The sequence below is a fragment of the Colletotrichum higginsianum genome (assembly GCF_001672515.1).
Source record: "Colletotrichum higginsianum IMI 349063 chromosome 7 map unlocalized unitig_7, whole genome shotgun sequence".
Classification (NCBI taxonomy): domain Eukaryota; kingdom Fungi; phylum Ascomycota; class Sordariomycetes; order Glomerellales; family Glomerellaceae; genus Colletotrichum; species Colletotrichum higginsianum.
The window spans coordinates 4,377,062-4,397,723 of NW_017263917.1; the positions used below are offsets into that span (position 1 = coordinate 4,377,062).

The 20,662-nt window shown below is 50.7% G+C and overlaps 6 protein-coding genes across 6 annotated transcripts; 3 read left to right on the forward strand and 3 right to left on the reverse strand.

Moving 5' to 3' along the window:
* Positions 1-4,371: 4,371 nt before the first annotated feature.
* On the forward strand, positions 4,372-4,644 carry CH63R_11007 (uncharacterized protein; the record flags this gene model as incomplete). Its single annotated transcript, XM_018305981.1, has 1 exon — positions 4,372-4,644. The coding sequence occupies one exon, from the start codon at positions 4,372-4,374 to the stop codon at positions 4,642-4,644; it is 273 nt and encodes a 90-aa protein (XP_018155405.1).
* A 922-nt stretch (positions 4,645-5,566) lies between these two features.
* On the reverse strand, positions 5,567-7,175 carry CH63R_11008 (Metallopeptidase family M24; the record flags this gene model as incomplete). Its single annotated transcript, XM_018305982.1, has 3 exons — positions 5,567-5,760; positions 5,814-6,775; positions 6,832-7,175. The coding sequence occupies 3 exons, from the start codon at positions 7,173-7,175 to the stop codon at positions 5,567-5,569; spliced, it is 1,500 nt and encodes a 499-aa protein (XP_018155406.1).
* A 544-nt stretch (positions 7,176-7,719) lies between these two features.
* On the forward strand, positions 7,720-9,456 carry CH63R_11009 (Major facilitator superfamily transporter; the record flags this gene model as incomplete). Its single annotated transcript, XM_018305983.1, has 4 exons — positions 7,720-7,937; positions 7,998-8,972; positions 9,045-9,150; positions 9,202-9,456. The coding sequence occupies 4 exons, from the start codon at positions 7,720-7,722 to the stop codon at positions 9,454-9,456; spliced, it is 1,554 nt and encodes a 517-aa protein (XP_018155407.1).
* A 1,898-nt stretch (positions 9,457-11,354) lies between these two features.
* Positions 11,355-14,089, reverse strand: CH63R_11010 (OPT oligopeptide transporter; the record flags this gene model as incomplete). Its single annotated transcript, XM_018305984.1, has 7 exons — positions 11,355-11,693; positions 11,748-12,037; positions 12,097-12,274; positions 12,335-12,598; positions 12,650-12,931; positions 12,990-13,667; positions 13,736-14,089. 7 exons carry the CDS (start codon positions 14,087-14,089, stop codon positions 11,355-11,357), a joined length of 2,385 nt encoding a protein of 794 aa, XP_018155408.1.
* Positions 14,090-15,091: 1,002 nt separating this feature from the next.
* CH63R_11011 (Alpha-glucanase) lies at positions 15,092-15,849 on the reverse strand (the record flags this gene model as incomplete). The annotated part of the gene is made up of 2 exons (XM_018305985.1): positions 15,092-15,375; positions 15,537-15,849. 2 exons carry the CDS (start codon positions 15,847-15,849, stop codon positions 15,092-15,094), a joined length of 597 nt encoding a protein of 198 aa, XP_018155409.1.
* An 880-nt stretch (positions 15,850-16,729) lies between these two features.
* CH63R_11012 (Alpha-mannosyltransferase) lies at positions 16,730-18,079 on the forward strand (the record flags this gene model as incomplete). The annotated part of the gene is made up of 1 exon (XM_018305986.1): positions 16,730-18,079. One exon carries the CDS (start codon positions 16,730-16,732, stop codon positions 18,077-18,079), a length of 1,350 nt encoding a protein of 449 aa, XP_018155410.1.
* Between the last annotated feature and the right edge of the window lie 2,583 nt (positions 18,080-20,662).

A 20,662-nucleotide genomic window follows, 5' to 3' on the forward strand; every position in this document is an offset into this window, starting at 1 on the left:
TGGAAATGATGGCGCGACGGACCCCAAGCAGTTGGTGGGATGGATGGCGTGGGGAGGCCAAGCGTGTCGCCAGTCAGCGCCAGAGACACCGGACGCCACCGGCCGGATACACTAGAAGTCCCACAGAGTCCCTAAGCCAGGGCACGTAGAGAGTGAATTGATGGACTACAGAGTAGGACGGATACAGATACAGTGATTGATTGACCGCAGGCAGGAAGAGAGGAAAGAAAAAGAGATGGCGTGCGTTGGCGTTGGTGTTGGCGTTGGTTTGCAACAGGCTCCATTTTTGGTAGGATGCCTACCTACCTAGGTAGCTACAGTGCAGGTAATCACCATCGAGAGTCAAGCTTCGCACCCGTCGCTGGCAGAAAGCGGTCCCAGGTTCCGTATCTAACCTTCTGCTGAGATTGATCTGCCGGTGATTGCAAGTAGCATGAGGCTGTATTTACTAATCACTCCAGAGTTTGTTCGAGGTTGAGGAGCTGGATAAAACTTTCTGTTCCTGACAATTTCCGGGTTCCTCTTTGCTTGGTTAGCTTTGTGGCTGTCACAAGGAAACGGAGTACGTATCTGGATGATGTCTTTCACGCTCCACGGCCCACAAGCTAGCGCTTCGTACCTATCTAGTTAGGTGGGTAGTGTGCCTGCCCACCAAGCCGGGGACTTTTTGAGCCAAGTGCGATTGGGTGGCTGGCTCACTTTCGAGGGAGGAAGGTTGCTTGTGCTCGAAACGCAGCACTTGGTTGGCCCGGAACGGAGACGGTCTCGCTTACGGTCGAGGCGAGGGAGGTGATGAAATGGTGGATATTCGTACAGGTATGCAAGGGAAAACAGGCAAGATCCGCCGTAGGCTCAAAAGGAAGCGCATCCGAGATGCACGACGGCGGAGGAACTGTACTTTGCCCACTCCTCCAAAATCGGCTGTCGCCAACACGAGCCGGCCTCAAGCATGTAGGCGCGCCCTTACAGTCGCGGGGCACCGCCCCCCCGAGCCCCGCCCGACCCGACCGTCTCGCAAAATGCGTCCTGTACTCAGACTCAGACGAACCCGATGGTTGGCAGTCGGTATCAACCGCCCTAAACTCTCTTGGAACTCTTTGTCCCGGACCATCAGCTACCGTTGTCCCCGTCGTCTCTTTGTTCTGCATGTGCTTGCTCCCACACTCTTGGTTCGGTCGATGTACCGCCCCGTCGTCACGGGCGTGCTCAACGGTCTCCGAACACTCTGCAGAACGTCTACAAGTACAATCCGTCCTACCAGCCACGGATCAGCCGGTTGAGAACGCTAGCCCTGCTGATGCCACCTGGCTCTAACTTGCCGCCCCGCCTCCTGCTAGTCGTTTCCCGTTTGTCATTTGCTGCAACTCGAGACACGACGACGCAAGCTGGACAAAGGCCGAGTAACACCTGTGTCGACATCCATCAAAGGGGAGAGGAGAGACCTGGGGGCACGCCCAGAAATCTCGAGTCAAGTCAAGCTTTTTCTGGCCTTGACCTCTCATGTCGCCTGTCGTCCCGGTACGCCCGGTTCACCCCCTCACTGAAGTCTTGGGGGCCTGTCTCATTCAGGTGGGGTTCGCGTTTGCAAGTTGCAACCCCAAGCTCCGTAGTTCACCAGCGATCCGCCGATTGTTATATCCATCTAGATTGCTGCTAATTGCAAGATCATCAGAGGCTGGAAACCATACCATCCTCGTGTCTATGCTATGCGCCATTTTCTCCCTGTGGCACTTGCCATTTGCCAAGAACAGGAACACCACCCACATGAAAAGACTCAACATGGCATGGTCACTCTATCTGAATCGAGCCACAGGACCGCTCCACCGTCATACTTCCCCCTCCCTTTCTCATCGCCGGCACCCAGTGACACCCGACAATTCTGGGATACCAGGTCAAAATATAAAGCCAAGGTTCTGTTGTCGTTCGTTTTAGAGCTTTGCACAGACGGGCATTGCCGTTCCTCGGCCTCGGATTTCTGTTCATGTCCGCTAAGCCATGGGACACTCTACGCGCATGTAGGGACAATTACTCGGTTCTCGCTCCGATCCAGTCCTTGATCTCCCCTATTAACCCTCCTCCGTGTTTCCCAACCCGTCAAGCCGTCCGTCAGTCCGTTCGGATCCGGCAGAACGGCTTCCTCGCAGCCATCTGGATCCTTTTCATTCTTAAACGATCTGCCCTCAACTCTCACCTCGAATCTCCTTGCTGAGAGGGGCCTGCCTCGTCCAAATGTTCATCCCAATCTTCTCCCCGCTCGTTAAGTCAACATACCCACATCTGGCCCCCCCCCACATCTGGCCCCCCCAAAAATGAAGCCATCTCCAACATCACCACCATTTTCACTTAATTACTGCCCTCTTCTAGATGCCACTACAATACAGTCTTCAGCTTCACTAGGTAAATCAGACTCGCTGGATTCACCTGCAGTATCCTCTTTTTCACCAGCCTCAACCTGCGCCTTCTGCACGTCTGAGATAGTGGCAAACTTAGTGTTAGGATCCAGCTGGACTGCCTTCCTTTTCCTCACTGCAGTATTGGCCACTTGGGCCTGCAGAAGCTCCAGCTTGTGCTGGGCAGTTGCCAGCTCATATGCCTTTTCACTGAACCCTTTTTTCACCTTCATGAAAAGGAGGCGTTGAGTACTGGCGTCATTATCCAGCTCTGTGAATAGCTTCAGTTGGCCAGCCAGATCCTTCATCTTCCTTGGCGTCGACCACACCACTGCAGATGACGCAGATGCCCATCCCTCAGCTTCCTTGCCTCCAGACTGCCCTTTGCAGGCCTGATCTAATGGCCCTGGTGTTGATGGGAGCAGTAATGAGCTCATAAGAGGCTTCGCCATAGAGACAGGCCATAGTCCAGTCCATTTCCATCCACTCTTGATGTTCTGCATTGTCAGGCCTGCCAGACGAGCCTTCTGATAACAGCCTATAAAGTTCCTCTTGCCTACAATAGTAGAGTCATTCCACTGACTGAGGTATCCAAGCTCCTTCCTATAGGCTGCCTTTACAGGGCTGAAGACTGACTGGTCAAGTGGCTGGAGGACATGGGAGGTGTGTGGTGGCAAGAACAATAGGTGGATGTTATTAATATAGCAGAGCCACATAAATTCCGTCGTTGTGTGACTCCCATGGCCATCAACAACAAGCAGTCTGGCCTCCTCCTTGCCCTCCTTGCCCTGGGAGACAGTCTGAGGGATGAAGACCTTCTGCAGCCATTCAACTGCAGTGTCGTCTGTAGTCCATCCATTCTCTGTTGCAGTGAACTGCCATCCTTTATAAGGGCCAAGGTCTAGAGGAAACCACTGCTGCTGGACTGTCTTGCCCTTATATATGATGAGGGGATCAAGGGCATGGCCCAGGGCAGAGATGCATTCGATGATGGATACCCATGCCCTTGATCCAGGCTGTTTCTTGCGGACAGACTTCGTCTCAGACATGCCTAGCACTAGCCCATTAGATCCTTGGCCCTCAAGGATACCAGTCTCATCCATGTTGTATCTATTGGCTGGTTTAATGCCCTTGATCTCTGGTATGGCGAGGAGTTTGAACCAGTCCCTGATGACCTCAGTAGATGCCCCATTAATACGTCTTGAATCTATAGGGCGACTTCTCTGCACCTTGACTGATGGATTTCTCTTCAAGAAGGCTTGGATCCATCCCTTTCCTATAGGCTCTGTGTCCCCTATAGCATGAAGGATCCTTCCTGCGAATACCCTCACTTGTTGATGAGTTGGGGCAAGGCCAAGGGCATGCTGGATTCGCACCTATTCAGCCAGCTTAGCCTCCTGATCTGGGGATAACCTCTGGAGGTCACAGAAGGCAGCTGTCCTTGCTTGGACACCTTGGAGTCGATGACGAAGTGTTGACCTTGGGATCCCCCATTCAGATGATGCCTTGTGAATAGACTGGCCATTGGCGACGGCATCTAAGGCCTGTTTGACCTCATACTCGGTGTATTTGCCCATAAGGACTATAAAAGGTTATGTAGAAAAAATGAAGTCATTTGGTTAAAAACTGTAAATGTTGTGATGTGGTGAAGTTGGTGAAAATAGGAGGCTGGTGATGGTGATGAGGCATTTTTGGGGGGGCCAGATGTGGGGGGGGGCCAGATGTGGGTATGTTGACTTACCGGCAGCCCGGCGTGCAAATTTCGCACGTCGCCCGAGCCGTCAATGTGCAGGTTTTCCCAGTACACAAAGTTTCCTTCCACCGGACGAAACGTCACGCCGTTCTCCCAAGGCTCGTCGCAGTCGATAAACGCGCACCATCGATCGTCGTACGGTGCGTCAAGAAGAGGGAAATTGGTTCCTCCGCCAGTGACATTGGCCACCGAAACATACCCAAAGAACGAAGACAGACGGTTGCCGCCATGGTGAGCTTTGGCGTGCGCAGGATCGGTGAACCAGTCCGTATGGAAATGATACCGCTCGCCTTTACCGTACTTGACCAGCTGGAATGGCTCCAGGTGATTATTGGGTATGCTGTAGCCCTGGAAGGCGACGGCGCGCTCCTCGATGCAGCGAACCACGTCGTCTCGCCAAAGGCTGGTGCTCTGGGATGTGCGTACACTGTGTGTGGTTTTGCCGCCAGACGCATCGATGACGCCCGAGTGTGTGAAGGTGCCACTACTAATGACCCGTGAGCGAGTGTCTTCGAGAGTGTTGACTCTCAATGTAACTCACGCCATGTCCAAGAGATGCTTCCTCTCGGCTAGTGTCACGAAGCCGGCAAGATACACCACCAAAGGCGACTTCGAAACCATGTGAGCTTGGTAAGATGGGTGAGTGCATTTGTAGTCGGCTATCGGCTTCTGGTCGTGGGCTATTGCAGGCATTATCATGGTTGCCGCGAGGGCACAGGTTGCTGTTGCAAGAACGCCCATCATGCCGGCCGTACTCACATACAGTCTGTTGAAGCAATTTTTGGATGCAAACTTTACATCGCTGTTAGGTTTTGGGAGAGAAACTCGACATTATATGAGCATTGCCACGACAAGCTGGACAAAGCCTCCACCTGGAAGCTGCTGAAACCCAATGCGTTTGAACTGAGAGTTGGCAGCTCTATGATGATTCCCGGCTTGGGGCCGTCTGGCGCTCTTTTCAGGGGCTTCCTTGTCTGATCTGCGCAGCTTCAGACGTGTAAACAAGCCCGTAAGGGGTGTCGGATCCAGCTATGGTGGGGGGGTCGACCCCACGGAACGACACACGATGAGGTCCCCACGGAGCTCTTTTCCGACGACCTCGTTCGGAGACGCTTGCAATGTTTTGGTTTATGTGATTTCAAGACGAGAAAGCTTGCCAGTGAATGATGAGATGTAGGAGTCAGCAACACCATCAAACGACATGGGTGGAGTTGAAGGCGGAGAGAGACAAGTTGCAGTACACGGGCAAGAGAACGCTGCCCGCTGCCCGCTGCCAACGCTCTTTCTTCCCTCCCTTGTCCTCGAGTACTAAACGTTGAGAGCACGCCTACTAGACTTGATTTTATCAAAAGACCAAAGGATATGTATGTATACACACGACAGGAATCCAGAGTTAATGAGTTTGCAACAAAGAATTATCAGTTCAGGGGTCGTACGGCCCTGTTGCCCTTCGCCCAGTAAGTAATTCCGCTTCGCCAGACTCTTTGACCAAGTATATATCTTCGTGTCTGACGCCAAACCGGTTTTCCAAGTAGATCCCTGGCTCGTTTGTAAACGTCATTCCAGGCTGAAGAAGAACAGCCTTATTCCACTTGTTCAAGTACGGCGATTCGTGGGCTGTTTCGTTAGCCACTGATCTCTCGAACAACGAAAAAAAAAAGGCCTCATACCTTTGATGCCGATTCCATGACCCAAGCGATGTGTGAATCCATAGCCGTATCCTGCGTTTTCGATTATCGTGCGAGCTGCAATGTCAACACTCGCTGCTGTGTTGTTTGGTCTGAAGGCGGCTGCAGCAGCAGTTTGGGCGTCCAGGACAACCTGCCACACTTTGAACTTCTCAGCACGCAACTCGGGGTCCGCGGGGTGCACCTCATGTTGACTGCTCATCCTTCCAAACAGCTGAAGTATCAGGTCTATGACAGAGCGATCTCGTTGTCTTGGTGGATCGATGAGGAAGCTTCGACAGATATCAGAGCTGTAACCCAGGTAGTGGGCACCCACATCGATCACGACCATGCTTTCGTGGGTCAACTTTTTCCATCCGGTGACGAATCCACCATGCGGGAGTGCGCCGTGTTCTTCGAATAGTACAATGTTAAAAAAGAGACCGAAATTGATAGAGATCAGTGCCGAGTTCAGGATTTCCGTCACTTCATCCTCTGTGAGACCAGGCAGCAGGCATGGCCGCATGGATCTCACAGCAGCAACGGTACCGGTATTCACAGCACGCAGAAGCTCAACTTCCGCCGAGCTCTTCCGCTGCCTGACAAGCTCGATTTCAGCGTTGAGGCCGACGGTCTGGAAGCCAGCCGAGTCCAATCCGCGGACAATAAAGTCGCGGATCTCTTCATCGACCATGAGCTTTGCAGGTCTGCCGTCGAAAAGACAGGATTTGAGCAGAATGTCGTATGGGTTCCAATGCTCTTCCCAAATGACTATGTCCAGTTCGGCATCTCTCGAGGGGATTCCTAGCATACGGACCCGGCCCTCCTCGAAGTGAGGTGACAAAAAAGCCGTTTTGGCGCTAACTATACCGGCGGGAGATACCTCGGGCAGAATGAGCATGAGGAACGGTCGCTCTTCGGGCTCCCAGGGCTCCCAGTCAGTCTGTGAGATGTTGCCATAGTATCTGTTCGAGAGTTAGACCTTCATCGAATGCAAGATGAACGCATTGCCAAAACTCACTGGAAAGTGTAACCAGGCTCCAGAACAAAGGCGTCTACCTTCGACTCGACCAAGGCGCGAGCGAGCCGATCTCTTCGCTCAAGAAACTCATCTGCAGCGATTGGCACAGCTGGGTCGAGGAAGGATAGATTGGAGTGAAGATTGTTGATGGTACACTGTTTGGCTATGTCAAAGGCATTGTATTGTGAGGCGCGGCCGTAAAACGAAGTCAGGTAATAGAAAGAGGTAGCAGCAAACAAGACAAATGAGGTTGCAATAAGCCGTAGGACTCGTGCGCGGGGCCTATCGCGCTGCTGAAGTGGGAAAAGAGATACGCCCCCGTGACGCTCCTCTGCATTTCCCATGGTGATGATAGTGATCCCAGAGATGGTGTGCCAAAAGAAATCGATCACAGACGTAGAGATAGCAGGTTCTTTTCGTAATGATGAAGACAGATAGAGGGGGCAGCAAGGGATGCACTGACAATAGACCGGCTTTCGGATGCTCTCCGACCTCGCCTTGAACCCCCTCTCTCTGGGGTGCAGCGAATGGAGATCAATTGCCGTATTGGGGAACTCTCTCCACGCGTATCGCACCAGCATTGCAGCATTGAGGGAGGAACACCAGGCACATGCGCCCGTGCCACGTTTATTACATGGATGTTGATACTGTTGGACACACTTTCCCGTCGGCTTCGAACGCCGGTCCGGAGAAGATAGGAAGATGGCCGCGGCATCGGCCAACCTGAGGGTGCCGGTTAATCGGAGAATTCGTGCCGAGCGTCTCACTACCAAGAGCGTCATCCCATGATAAGAAAGGGAATTCACCCACCCCTCGGACACTGGATTCAAGTCTTACCACCTGGACAATAGTGCTCTCGACATCACTTTGATGTTGTAACAACGGATAATGGCTTCGACGCAAGATGTCGACAATGCGGTCGCGCCGGGGGATGATGTTACAGGCGGCAACAACGTTGTTCTGGTTCAGGATGAAAAGAAGTCCTCAGGCAAAGTCGGGGAGCAAGTGGACATCCTCGAAGCAGAGCCGCAAAAGGCATACTACAGCAGTGTCTCCGTGTGGCTGATGGTCCTGTTTTCCGGACTTGCAATTGGGTCTGATGGCTAGTATGACAATGCCTACCCAGCGTACACACTCGTGGCCCATAGTTGCTGACGACTTTCTAGCAATGCTGCAGTGATTGGCAATGTCGAGCTTTTACTCGCGGTTCTTTATCCCGATGACCTGACAACAACCATATATCAAAGACTCTCGAACGCTTTCCTCATTGGCATGATTGTCGGCATGATTCTTTTTGGTGTTGTCAGCGACCAGCTTGGTCGGAAGACAGGCGCCATTGCGACTACAATCTTACTGGTGCTTGGCATATCTTTGTCCACTGCAGCCAATGGAACCACCACCACTGGCATGTTTTGGATGCTCATCATCGCCCGTGGCATCGCTGGAGTCGGCGCGGGAGGAGAGTATCCAGTGTCTGGCGCCGGCGCAGCCGAAGCGACTGATGAAGATGCCAAGTTTCGCAAAAGACGAGGCTTCATGTTTGCCATGCTTGCAGACTTGTCGGCCAGCCTGGGTTACGTTTGGGGGGGCTTGGTCCCATTGCTTTTGCTACTGTGCGTGGGCCAGCAAGTTTCAAAGTACCACATCGTTTGGAGAACCTCGTTTGCGTTGGGTATGGCGCCGCCTCTTCTGATATTTTGGTTCAGAATGCGCATGGCGGTCTCGACAGCATACCGGAAATCCGCACTGCGAAAACAAAGAGTGCCATACAAGCTAGCCCTGAAACGATATTGGCGACCACTCTTAGGCGCCTCCTCGACTTGGTTCCTGTACAACTGGATTAGTATCCCGTTCGGTATTTTCAGTTCGACCATCATCTCGAGGGCAAACGTCGAAAATAGGCTCGTGAAGACGCTCGGATGGGGCGTGGTAATCAACTGCTTTTATATTCCTGGTCCATTCATCGGAGGCTATCTTTCCGACAGGATTGGCAGACGCCAAACCATGGCCCTGGGCTTTACACTGCAGGCAATCCTAGGTTTCGTTCTTGGAGGCGCAATGGACCCCATTCAACGCATTTTCCCGCTATTCGTCGTTCTCTACGGCATATTCTTGACCCTTGGCGAAGTTGGGCCTGGGAGGTAAGTTGGAAATCACCTGATGAAATATGGTCATCGTTGAGACCGTTCAGACCGTTCTAACCGTTTACCCAGTACTGTTGTTCTCATTGCTTCCGAGAGTTTTCCTACGTCCATCCGTGGTCAAATGATGGGTCTCATCTCAGCTGTTTCAAAGGCAGGAGCTGCTATCGGAACACAGGTGATTTGAAGGTCATCCAGCTCAGAAGGAATTGGACTGACTGCAAAATAGGTTTTTACCGCGATCCTCAACAGATATACCGCCGACCCTTCAAAGGGTAACCAGGTCGCTTTTCTTATAGGATCTGGATTCGCCGTTTTGGGAGCAATCATTGCGCTCTTTGTAATTCCAGATACCTCCAGGCATTTGAACGATGACGACGATGCTTGGAAGAAGTATCTTGAAGACAACGGCTGGGACGCATTCTGGGGCGACGAGGTCAGCCAGGACCCGTCGGGAGTGGTGATGAACAAAGCGGTGTCTTGATTAAAACAGGGGACGCTGGCAAAATGATGTATTTTGATGCAATGTTGGGTTTACCCCGGCTTTTTAACCGGGTCTCGTGCTACTCTGCTACATCCTTGACCCTCAGGCGGAATCGTGTATCATTGTTCGAAGCCCCGTATCACAGAATCCGCTGTCGAGGCTATCGAAAACGAGGTTGGAATGAGAAGTAGAGACGAAGCGCTTATCGTTGGGACGGCGTCGGCGCCGAGTGAATACTTATCATAGGCACCGGGAAATTCGATGTTTTGGTAGAGTGAGACAGAAGGATAGTCTGTTGCTTTCAGCATCTAATACCTGGCTGGGATGCGATTCATGTGCATGTCACTGGACCCATCTTTAACGCCCGTATGCCGGGGAGCCCGGGCTGCCGTGCGGGCCCAGCCTGTGGCAGCCGTAGGTACAGCTGGCCTACCTATTAAAACATTCATGCCTACGTATCTAAATTTGACTCAGTCGTTGAAGCAAGAACACTGTGAATCTGACCAACACTTGTTCCGCATCACCCAAAGTTGCAGTTCTAGCGATGTGTTTCTAGAATGATTGGCATATAGGCTGGCTGAATAGGAAGCTTCGGTTACTTTTGAGGGCCTCCCCTTAGATCATTATTAGAAAAGGCCAGCTGCCTGCATTACTATTACAGGCTGTGTAAAAGGTAGGACTGGCGACCTTCGCATGAGCTAGATCCTTGCTTGACCGCCCAGTCAGGTAACATAAAGGGCTTAGATTTAATGCCCTTACTTATTGTTAAAGGCAACCTACATTTTGAGGTTTGTAATGCCCCTATCCTTCTGCTTGTTGTGCATTAACTGTGTTAAGATGACAACTGCTGCTGAACTCTACCTTACTAGGAGTTTCCAGCTGTCTCCTGAGGATAGGTGAGCATAAGTTAGCTGGTATTTTTTAACATTTGACTGTAGGCAAAGCTTAAGATAACTAATCATTTTTGACGGCTGCGGCAGGCATTAGATCAAGCAGATAATTTTAATCTACCACCACGTTGATAATCATTGCTGCTTTAAGCGCAATAAAGAATTTAAAAAAAAAAGCTCGGCATCTCCGTGTTCTCGCTCTATATAAGACAGCAGCATTTGCATCAGTAGGGTAGACCACGTAGAAGGTAGGAACATCTTTCAGTTCACTGTACCAAAGCTTTTTGTCACAGCTACACTACTTTCGCCATGAAGCTTCATCTCACAGTAACGCTTCTTCTCTCTACTGCAATTTCAGCACTAGCCGATCCCATCTCCCGCTGCAAGCGTAACGAGGACGGTACTATTGATAAAAGATGTACCTTTCTTAGTCACTGCAATTGCAAAATGTACGTCATCCCTGCGCGGCAGCCAGTGTTGCAGTCGGAGCAACCTAACCCTACCAAACCATCTCAACCAGTCAAATTTGCGCTAGCCCTTCATTTGATTCAGTTTACTAACATGTCTTTGCCTCATAGGTGGGTGCCAGGGAAAGACGCCAGCTCACCACGCCAGTACCTTGAAGGTGACTACGCGTACGGTACAGGACCAATTCAAGGGCAGATGACAGTAAAGGGCGGAGCAGGGCAGGGCAGCGTCTGCTCTGTTGGCTGGGACAGAGGGGATAATGGAAAATGTGGATATTGGAAGCAAACTTCAGGCCCTACTGGAAACGGATGCCAGCAATACCAGAACACTTGGTTTAGCTGCGATGAAGTTTACAGTGGTTAATAGATGTTGCGTATCGCTTGTAATCATCCCACAAACTGAAATCCAAGCCTAGCATCAGTCCAAGTACCGTAAGTTACTAGCTACAAACATGGGGCAACAATCGTCTAGCAAGATCGAAGGACTGCGATCTTCTACGTGACTTGAAGCCCTTCTGTCAAACCCTGAAGGAGTCTATGCCTACTCCGCCGCCGGGCAATGGTCATAGTTACCACCAGCATTGTTGCCCCACCAGGTTGGGAAAGGGATGGATGGACCGCCAGCTCCAAAGACAGCAAACGATAGGATGAAAAGAACAGTCAGACTTGCGCCATCAAATGCACCTGTGACCAGGTATGAGTAGTCCTTGAAGATACGCGGCCGGTAGTTGCGGAGGTAAAATTGAACAAAGAACCCGCTGATGAGCGAGCTGAAGAGAACACAAGTCTGGGACGCGTTGTAAGGAATGTAGCCCGCGTATTGGATAAGTTGAGGCAGGTTGATCTCCGATAAAGAATAGCCCCGGATCTTGGGAACGAACTGGCGGTAGGGTTAGCAGCCGAACCAACGCACCAAGTGAATGAAACAACTCACGTATGCAATGATACGGTGGATGATGACAATACCAAAGCCGACGCCTAAGCCGATTGGCACGAGCGAGTACCGGCCGCCAGTCTTGTACAAGTATCTGGCAAGCGCCCAAGAGGTGGCATTGGTGTTGTACGACTGCATAGTTGCACCGCTCCAAGAGCTGTTACCATCGCTGTTGACAAGAAGCTCGCGATTGCCATTGACAATCGAGATCATAACGGCGTAGTTGATGAAACCACCCAGGATAGTGCCATAGATCTGGGTGAGGAACATGATTCTAGGGGGGATTTTGACTGGAGTCGGTCTCAGCAAGATGAACCCGCCACATTTCGGATTGGAAAATGATACATACGGTATTCTCCCATTTTCAAGTCGTTGGAAAGATTAACAGCGTTCGAGATGACGTTGTGCGACCAAGCAGCAAAATACATATTGCCAATGGGTCGCTCAGGAAGGATGAGACCTGCCAGCATCTTCGAGAGGTTGTTTGTTGCAATTCCGTTGCCGAAACGAGAGTAGAGGATCGTGCTCTGTCTCAGTGTCAGAAAGTGCGTCGATGAACATGTGGGACGTTGTATTGAGGGACTTACCAACGGCGCGATGAAGATTCCGAGGAGCAGTGAGACAACGTACGCCCATGCCGGAAGCGTGACGTTCTGGGTGCAGACGACGACAAGACCAAGGACGAAGCTGATGACAAGCACGATGACATACCACCACCACGGGGTCTCCTTGTAGTGTTTCGTCATGTGATCATGATGGCGATCGTCATATCTTCCGCTTTTTGCGCTTTGATAAGCCCGCTTGACATCCCCACCCCAGAAGAAGAAGCAGTGAGCAACCAGAGCACCAATCTATCAGCTGGTCAGCAACGGCCTAGACGACGCACCACTTTCCGTACTTACAGCAGCATTAGCCATGAACATGGCATACGCGAAACTTCCTGTGAGTCTGGGGATGCCGTATCTTGCAAGGGCTTCTTGATTGAGAACGCCCCCAGTAAAGACCTTGGCAATAGGGTATGTTGAACCATCCTCGGATCGAAGCCGTGTCGACATGAAGGGCTGCGACTTTGCATCCCAGGCATTTGTGTAGTAGATACCAAGCATAGCAAGGAAGCAGATGAAAAACCCGACAGCCGAATGAGCTTGGAGAGTAAGAGGAAGAGAGGTAGTGAAAGAGGTGATCTGCGTAATGGGTTTCGAAATCAGCTCCGTCTGCCTCCTGTATAGACGTATGACTTACGTATTGCCAATCAAGAGAAACAGTGAATAATCCCAAGCCCTCGTTGTTGATGGACCCGCCAAAGAGGTTAGTGAGGACTGCAGCCTTGCTACCTGTAGCATTCATTGCAGCCAGGCAAGGGATCGAAACCGAGTTCAGCCACGGGAAGATGTACGCAGGAAAGAACTCATACACGAACATGCCAGCGAAACTGTACCAGAACCACCGAAGCGGCTTTGAGTTTTTCAAATCCTGCCAGTGAAGCCCCTGGAGAGTCTTGACTGTAGGGAGAGTGCCCCAATACACTGCATCGACATGCCAAACAGCGATGGGGCGCATCACTCCGCAGATGCCGTAGCCAAACAGACCAATCGAGATGACTGTCAAGACAACAGTTGTTGCGCTCAAGGGTAAATCGTAGAAGAGATCCTGTGCGGCGAACACCTGAATACTAGCAGCGGCGTTGGATGCGGAAGTGGCGGTGATGGAACAGATGGCATGCTCTTTCAGACCCCACGGCCCAGGGTTAATGAACTTGAAGAATTTGATCCACGCAGGAAGATCCCCCTGGTTGTTCTTCTGTCTCCAACTAGCCTCAAGTTTGTCGCCTCGAGGAAGAACGTTGGACCATGCCTTGCCGGCAAAATATCCAATGAGAACGATGAAGGTCCCGGAGATAGTGACGTTGGTTGGTTTAAACTGCAAGTGAGTCTCGTTAGTGATTGCTTTTGTCCGAGCGTGATAATCCCCACAGATCGCTGACTTACCGTATAAATCTGGCTCATGACTGCTTGGAAAGCTGAAAGACAGGTCGCCAGGAACATGCTCCGGAAAGTCAGAGACGGATCGAAATCGTCGCGGAGCGGCAGCAAAAATCGGGAGGCGTCCGCGCCGGTGATGATGATGGCGTCATCACTATTGTCGTCCTTCTCGTGGTTGTCTCCATCAGATGGCGGTGAAACTGGGACGGCTTGGATTTCGGAAGTGAGCTCTTTGCCGATAGCTGCTTTATCGATGCTGTCTTTCTCATTGATTGCTTGGTGGGAAGGGATCGAGACGACCTTGCCCTCAACAGGGTTCAGTCCACCCATCACGATGGTGTCAGAAGCGGGGGTCGACATGCTGTAACGAGTGCACGAGCCAGACCGAGTCAGACTCGAGGAAGGGCCAGAGAAGCCCGTCAGTGGTGGGTACGCGGCGAGGATTGAGAGGTGGAAGAGATATCGGTGCAACAAATACAGAGCATCGCGGCGGCATTCGTGGCCTCTTTGTATGGGCAGCTTTTGCGTTTGTTGGCAGGTAATCCCGTGTTCGTTTTCAACGCCTGTCGAACCATTTTCAGAGGAAGATGCTACATTTGGATTAGGGATCGATGTCGTGATAAGGGCTGGCAGTTGTGCAATTGGTGGAGATGTTAAAGTTGTTAATCGCGGACTGTTGGTTGGAAACTCTGCTCAGCAGGGACCTCCGAACCTTGCCCAGGATCATTGTGCGAACACAGCTTATGGAGAAGCCACCCCACACCGGATGCTAGGAAGGTTTAGGAAGGTGGTTAGTAGAGAGATAGGAGGCGTGATAGGATGCCCTTGTTTCTGCATCGCGGGCTCGTGTGTTTACTGATCATATTGATATTTAAAGAGGCAATATCACCGGGCGATTTCGGCACAGCGGATAGATGGAGGTGTCACAAGCAATGCCCAGGCGGGAAGGTCATGTCAAGCATCGCCAAGTTCGGTCTAAGCTACCGTGCATCTTGGCAGGCTTCCTCGGATGTTGATACTGTCTCTCAGAGTTGCGACACCATCTTGCTGTATCTAAGTTGAAAACAGAGCAGGGATAGGGGAGGCAACGAGAATGATAATTTGCTGCCCGTGAGTGGGGGTGGGGCAATCTTTCTGCAAGCCTGCACTTTTGCTTCTGACGTGCTTTGGAACACGAACTTTTGTTGTAAACGTGCTTAGAGGCGTGCGTTGTGTTTGGAAAAGCACAGAAGCTGCCAAAAGAGAATTGCTGTTGAATTAGAGGGCACGGGCAACGTTGGCCTGTAGAGAAAAGAAATATCGGCCTTAGGCCTAGCAATAAGCAGAGACTGCTGCAGCCCCCTCTGTGATGGTCTACCTTATTCATAATGTGTTGGAATTGAGATTTTGTGCTTTGCTGTCCTTTTCAACAAAGTTGACGACAAGCAATTTCAAGTCGCCCTCTTTCAGAGCTGTTAGTGTGTCTTCAATTTGCCCGAAAGCCGTCCGCTCGCCCTTAAATGGCAACCCCATCGGGACGACCAGCATGGCCAGAATGGCGTAGGGCGCAGGTGCAGGATCCTTGATGATGTCGTAGACCGTGAAGACCACCTTGCCCGCTTCTCCAATAAGAAGCGCTTGGTGTGCCACCCGCCCAGGCAATGCCGCTGAACACAGCACCAAAAACTTCCCCTATGAAGGGGACGACCATAAGAACAATTGACAAGACAGTAAGTGTTGGTATCACAGGTCACTTAAGTGATAACGAACGGTCTCAATAGATGAGGGTATTCGTGGATTCGCAGGTGTGTAAAAGAGAGGATCTAACGTGAAGGGCAGCAATCGACGAAGGCTATGATATGGCTGGCCAGGCGGACCCACTCTGACGGAGATAGATCAGTGTGATCTGATTGGCCCATCAAGGCCATTGTCCCCACTTTCCCATCGATAGTCCGATCGGCATTCCAACAGTCCCGCTGGCCGTGGAGCTCGGCAACAACCTTTCTTCCACGCCGGATCTCAATCTTGACCGGCCCGGCGCGACCTTTGATGGAGGCGCTCCCGTGGAAGATGCCGATTTTGCCCTCAGGTCGCATCGGAGGGCTTTCAAGTGATCGTATGCCGCCAACAATCACGTCCATCTTATCGAACACATTCTTCAGAATCACCGTAAAAAAGACTGCGTCTGCAAGCAGCGTATTTGGTGGAGTTTCAACCTGAAGCTAAGACGCAGTGTTGCCAGTTGTGCCAGCGTTCTCGCAAGATGTGGTGTCGGTTTAGGCGTCAATCGACGACGATACTCCCTCTCTATCGAGCGAGGGTTGCTTCTTCAAAATAGAATAAAAGCGGTTAGACTGAAGTGTTGAGCGTTCGGGTCAAGGGATAAGAAATCTGGCTGTACAAATTTGCAATCCCGCCCCGGTTGGGATTCATTGCATACATTCCAATGGTTCACAAAGGCTCTTGCCATATCACTGCCGCTTGGACGAAGCCGTGGCCTAGAGGCATTTACAGCCCTAGGCAGTAATCGGAGGGCTGGAAGAGGGTATCTCTGTGACGGAGAAATGAGGCTCCAAAGAACCAACGCACCCGTCGGTGATCCAGGCATTTCCGTGCCGCAACAGTAATGGAACGAAACCGTGTCCTCTTTGCAGGTTTCGCTCTAGCTCCAACATATCGTACGTCTGCAATCACACTGCAGATAATCCTTGTTGCATTCACTATGGCTTTCCACGAAATTGGTCCTCAATTGAGTTCTACGCCTGGGCACGCCTACTGCTCAAGCAGAAGTTCTTAAAGCCTCTGTGCTTGCTGCTTCCTTGGATGCATTTCCTCTTAGTGACTTGACTCCTTTTAGTCAACGTATGCTTGGCATGATCACCTCCGGCCCCCCTTTCTAACCTTCGGCTTAACTCATTGCCTTTTGCCTTTACTGCCCGCCTACTTCCCAAAACGGCCATGGATTCTGACGAAGAGTTTCGTGATTCAAGGTGGACTCGCAGAGAGAATGCTAGTCACATCATGTATGACGAGATCATACCGAGCATGCCAACTGAAGATTCTAAGCCGTACTGCATTTGGTATGAGATCGCAAGTGAAGAGACCTACCGAAAATTATTCAAGCGCTATCCCGACATGAGGTACCAGATTGGGCGGGCTTGCGCTGCAGCTGGCTATGACACCCTTTACGGCGAGCTGAATCTACTCCCCGATGTTTCGATCGCAGAAGAGGCTAGAGAAACAAACAACGACGGCAGTAAACGAATTTTTAACGAGATCATGAGCCAACCGACACGTTACGCTGTGATGGACGACTACACGCGAACGATAAATGTTTCTGATCCCCAACCCGGAGCTTACCTAAACGGCGACACCGCTGTTCGTTCGTCCCTCCATACGGATTATGAAGGCGAAATTGACGACGACATGAGAGATCCTCACTACTTCGACATTACAGAGGACATTGGACCAAGCAGGATGCATGCTGGTCATCGAAACATGGATCACGAAGTCTTGCCACAGCAGTTTGAATACCTCTTATGGTCGCCGCTGCCAAGAGACCTGCCTACCACGCGCAAAGACGCCCTTATTGTTATGGCTGCCTACGAAGGGAATCTAGACCGCTATCTTCGTCTCCGGCGACCGTCAATGGTTGCGGATGAATGTTGTGCTGTGCAACGGGGCATATACCACAATACAACCTTTGCAAAGTGGTGGTCGCTCCAGGACCCCGGAACCTTGGGCCCCAACTCTCAGTACATCCTGGAAGCCATCAATGCACGTTTTATTATGAACAACGACCTGTCGCGCATTGACCCAGAAACCCCCGAGAACAACGATGTACCCCGTCTCTTCTGGCATCCTCTGTTCCCACAAGAACGAACCCTGCGCGAGCTTGTCCGCAGACGCCCCCGCACCGCATTCCAAGCGGCACTGGTTTGCATTGCTGCCAACTATCAGTACACTTATGATGCCCTGGACGTAGCGCCTCATTACATCACGTATCAACAGGCGCGAATGAGTCACAACCCGCACTACGCACTCGATATTGAGCGGCGTGCAGCCGAGAGCGGTGTGGACCTTCACCCAAACACTCACCTAAGCCACTTGACCAGACCGGACAAGGAGCCCACGACACTGGCGATCGAGCCTGGTATTCGCGCATTTCGCGGGGCTTTGGTTGAAGCACACCTAAAAGGAATCTACCCAGGCGAGTTGCAGGCGAATGCTGCCTCATGGGAGCTTTTCATTTGTGTACCAAACGAGTTGAAACGGCGAGCCGAGGTTGAGGAACTGATGTTGTACCCTGAGAGTGACGACATTGAGAGTTGGAAGGGGTTAATTTCGCGGGATCAAGGCACTAGAATATAATTATGTAGAGTGTAGTACACTGTTGTACGCATTTATCTCTCTCTCAACCATAGCAAGGCGTTTCTTTACCCATTGACGTGCCGGTCTCCGGCAAGTCATCCAGAACTTCACCACTGCCCTAAGAACCGGTCAGGTGGGTCATTGCGCCCTTGAATGCAGATGTGTAACGGGCCTCTAAGCAAATAGACCCTGGGAGAAGCTTGAGTAAAAGAGGCTCCAATTTCGTGTGGGATTAAACGCCATACCAAGACCTATACTCTTCTTATCTACATGTGCATTCACAAGTCTCAAACATGCTTGAGATACCCCTGTTGCCTAATATTTCTATATCCATCCGCAAATCGGCTTTACTAAGAAGACCACAGCATAGCAATCTGGCGAAGTTTCAGACCACTCCGTGCCTAATATAAAACCAGCGTTAAACAATTCTTTATATAACGGGCAGTAATTGAAGATGTCGAGTCCCCAGAAACCATCCGCCTTACAATACAGCTCTTTGAAACCTCCTTGATATTTGCCGCTTGGCGGTTTCAGAGAACAGCGGAAATAGTTGTATGAGCGACGCTGTATTTCATCGCGAGGCACCATGTGAAAAAGCTGAAAGTCGCCATAGTTGTCAGCGTTGGCGAAGTGAGTGCCATTCAAGTGCCGGGTGATCAATCTCCCTTCATCGTCGATAGAGAAAACTGACGCAGCCTCAATGCTTTCAATAACCTGGGGTTCTATTGAAAAGCTGAGAATTCTCGGGCTTATCGGGGCTATCCAGAGGTATTTGCCATTGATATCTGGCGCGTTCGTGGCCTGAAGATGGAAGAATGAGGTAGAGGAGGTAGCACTCGGAGTGCACTTTATGGTTGTAGTGTGGGTGGATAAGATGCCGGCAGTTTCCGTCCATGTATATGGAATGGTCTCCGTAGTGAGTATAGGGACGTATTCGGTATTCGTGTAGGTAATACTTTTCTCTATAAGCTGTTTTCCGTCGCTCAAGTAGTTAGAAAAGAACTGTGATTGTCTAACAAGTTACTACTTACACTCCAGTAGGTTTCTGTGATTTTTTCCGTAATAATCTTCCTAGCGTCTTTTGTAACTGGCGTGGCACACGCCCCAATTAAGCAGGAGCATGCTTTAGTCTCATCGGCTGGAGGACATATTGACGTTGGCGCTCGTCGAAGGTTTCGAGGATGGTTGGCTTCGCAACGCCTATTCAATTTACGAGTAGTAATCGCGAATTTCCTACATAAATCAACAACTAATTAGAGCTTGACGCGTGAGCATAGGTGCAGTGTACGAACTCGACAGTGTAGGTTGGGCGCACTGTTGAGGTGGCTACATCAGTATATGTCGTTTCCTATGTCCACGTTAGATTAGATAACCCAGTAATTATAAATTCAATCGAATGTTAATCTTACAGTGTATGAAAAAGTCTCTGTAGTAGTCGTCTCAGTACCCTATATGTCAAAAAAAGACCCATTATATTAGTGCTACTGCGCTTTAACGTCGGGTCACGTAGACTACAGCCTATGCGTCATATAGGAGGGGACTACTACTTACGATGACCTCTTGCGTATATGTCTCCACAATGATTTTAGTGCTCGTTACAGTAACGGGAGGCCCAGAAATAGTGGTTGTAGTCTTGACGCAGCCTAGCACAGATGAACAAAAGCTTGTCAACGACGCAGTCCTCGTTTTGGTACTGATAATCGCCTTGGAGCATGACGAAATGTCAGACTGAGTACAGAATGCCTCTGCGGCGTGTGTCGTGCCGAGAAGGGCAGCGACTGCCAATATGGCCCAGTTGAATACTTTCATCTTCAACACCATGGTGGGCTGAGGTAGACTGGATACCAGATAGCTCCTGAAGATCGAAGTTATGTTGGATTTCGCAGAATTCACGGCGTCATTGAAAGGTTTTTAAAGTGGACAAGCCGTGCCAAAAAGTGGCTGCAACTGGACTAAAAATCGATCAAATCTTGCGCTGTCGCGTGGCATGAATGCCATAAGAGATCTTAACCTCCACACGGTGTCATCGACCTTCAGCCGTACAGAAGCTAAACCCAATTGAACTAATTCCGATGAACATAGGTTATCACCAGTTTCAGACTAGCTCAAGCTAGTGAGGTCCAGACCTCAATTAGTTAAGTCTAACTGCTGTGGCGTCGGCTATTGAATGCAGTATAAACGTCTAGCGCACCCTAACACCCTGCTGAAGAGATGCCAAGCAATCCGAGCAAACTAAACTACACTACCTATATGACTGCCTCCCTAACACGAATGTTGGAAATTATGCGCATGACCCCCTATTGCACTGGCTCACGTTGAGACAATTGGATATGCTGGCGAGACCAGCGGCTCCTAAAAGCAATTTGCGTCTGTGCATCTAAGATCTCAATTTGAACCACCACACAAACTAGACTGTAGCATATTTAATATAAATGCAATAGGCGTTCGTGCTACACAATCCGAAAAATCGTAGTACTCATTAGTCCAAGTACCATGTTATAAAACGGACGGGGGTTCGGCCCCAAGTCCTGATATCTATTTGCATCTGATTGGTTGCATTTGCTTTAGACCCTTTGTTTTGTT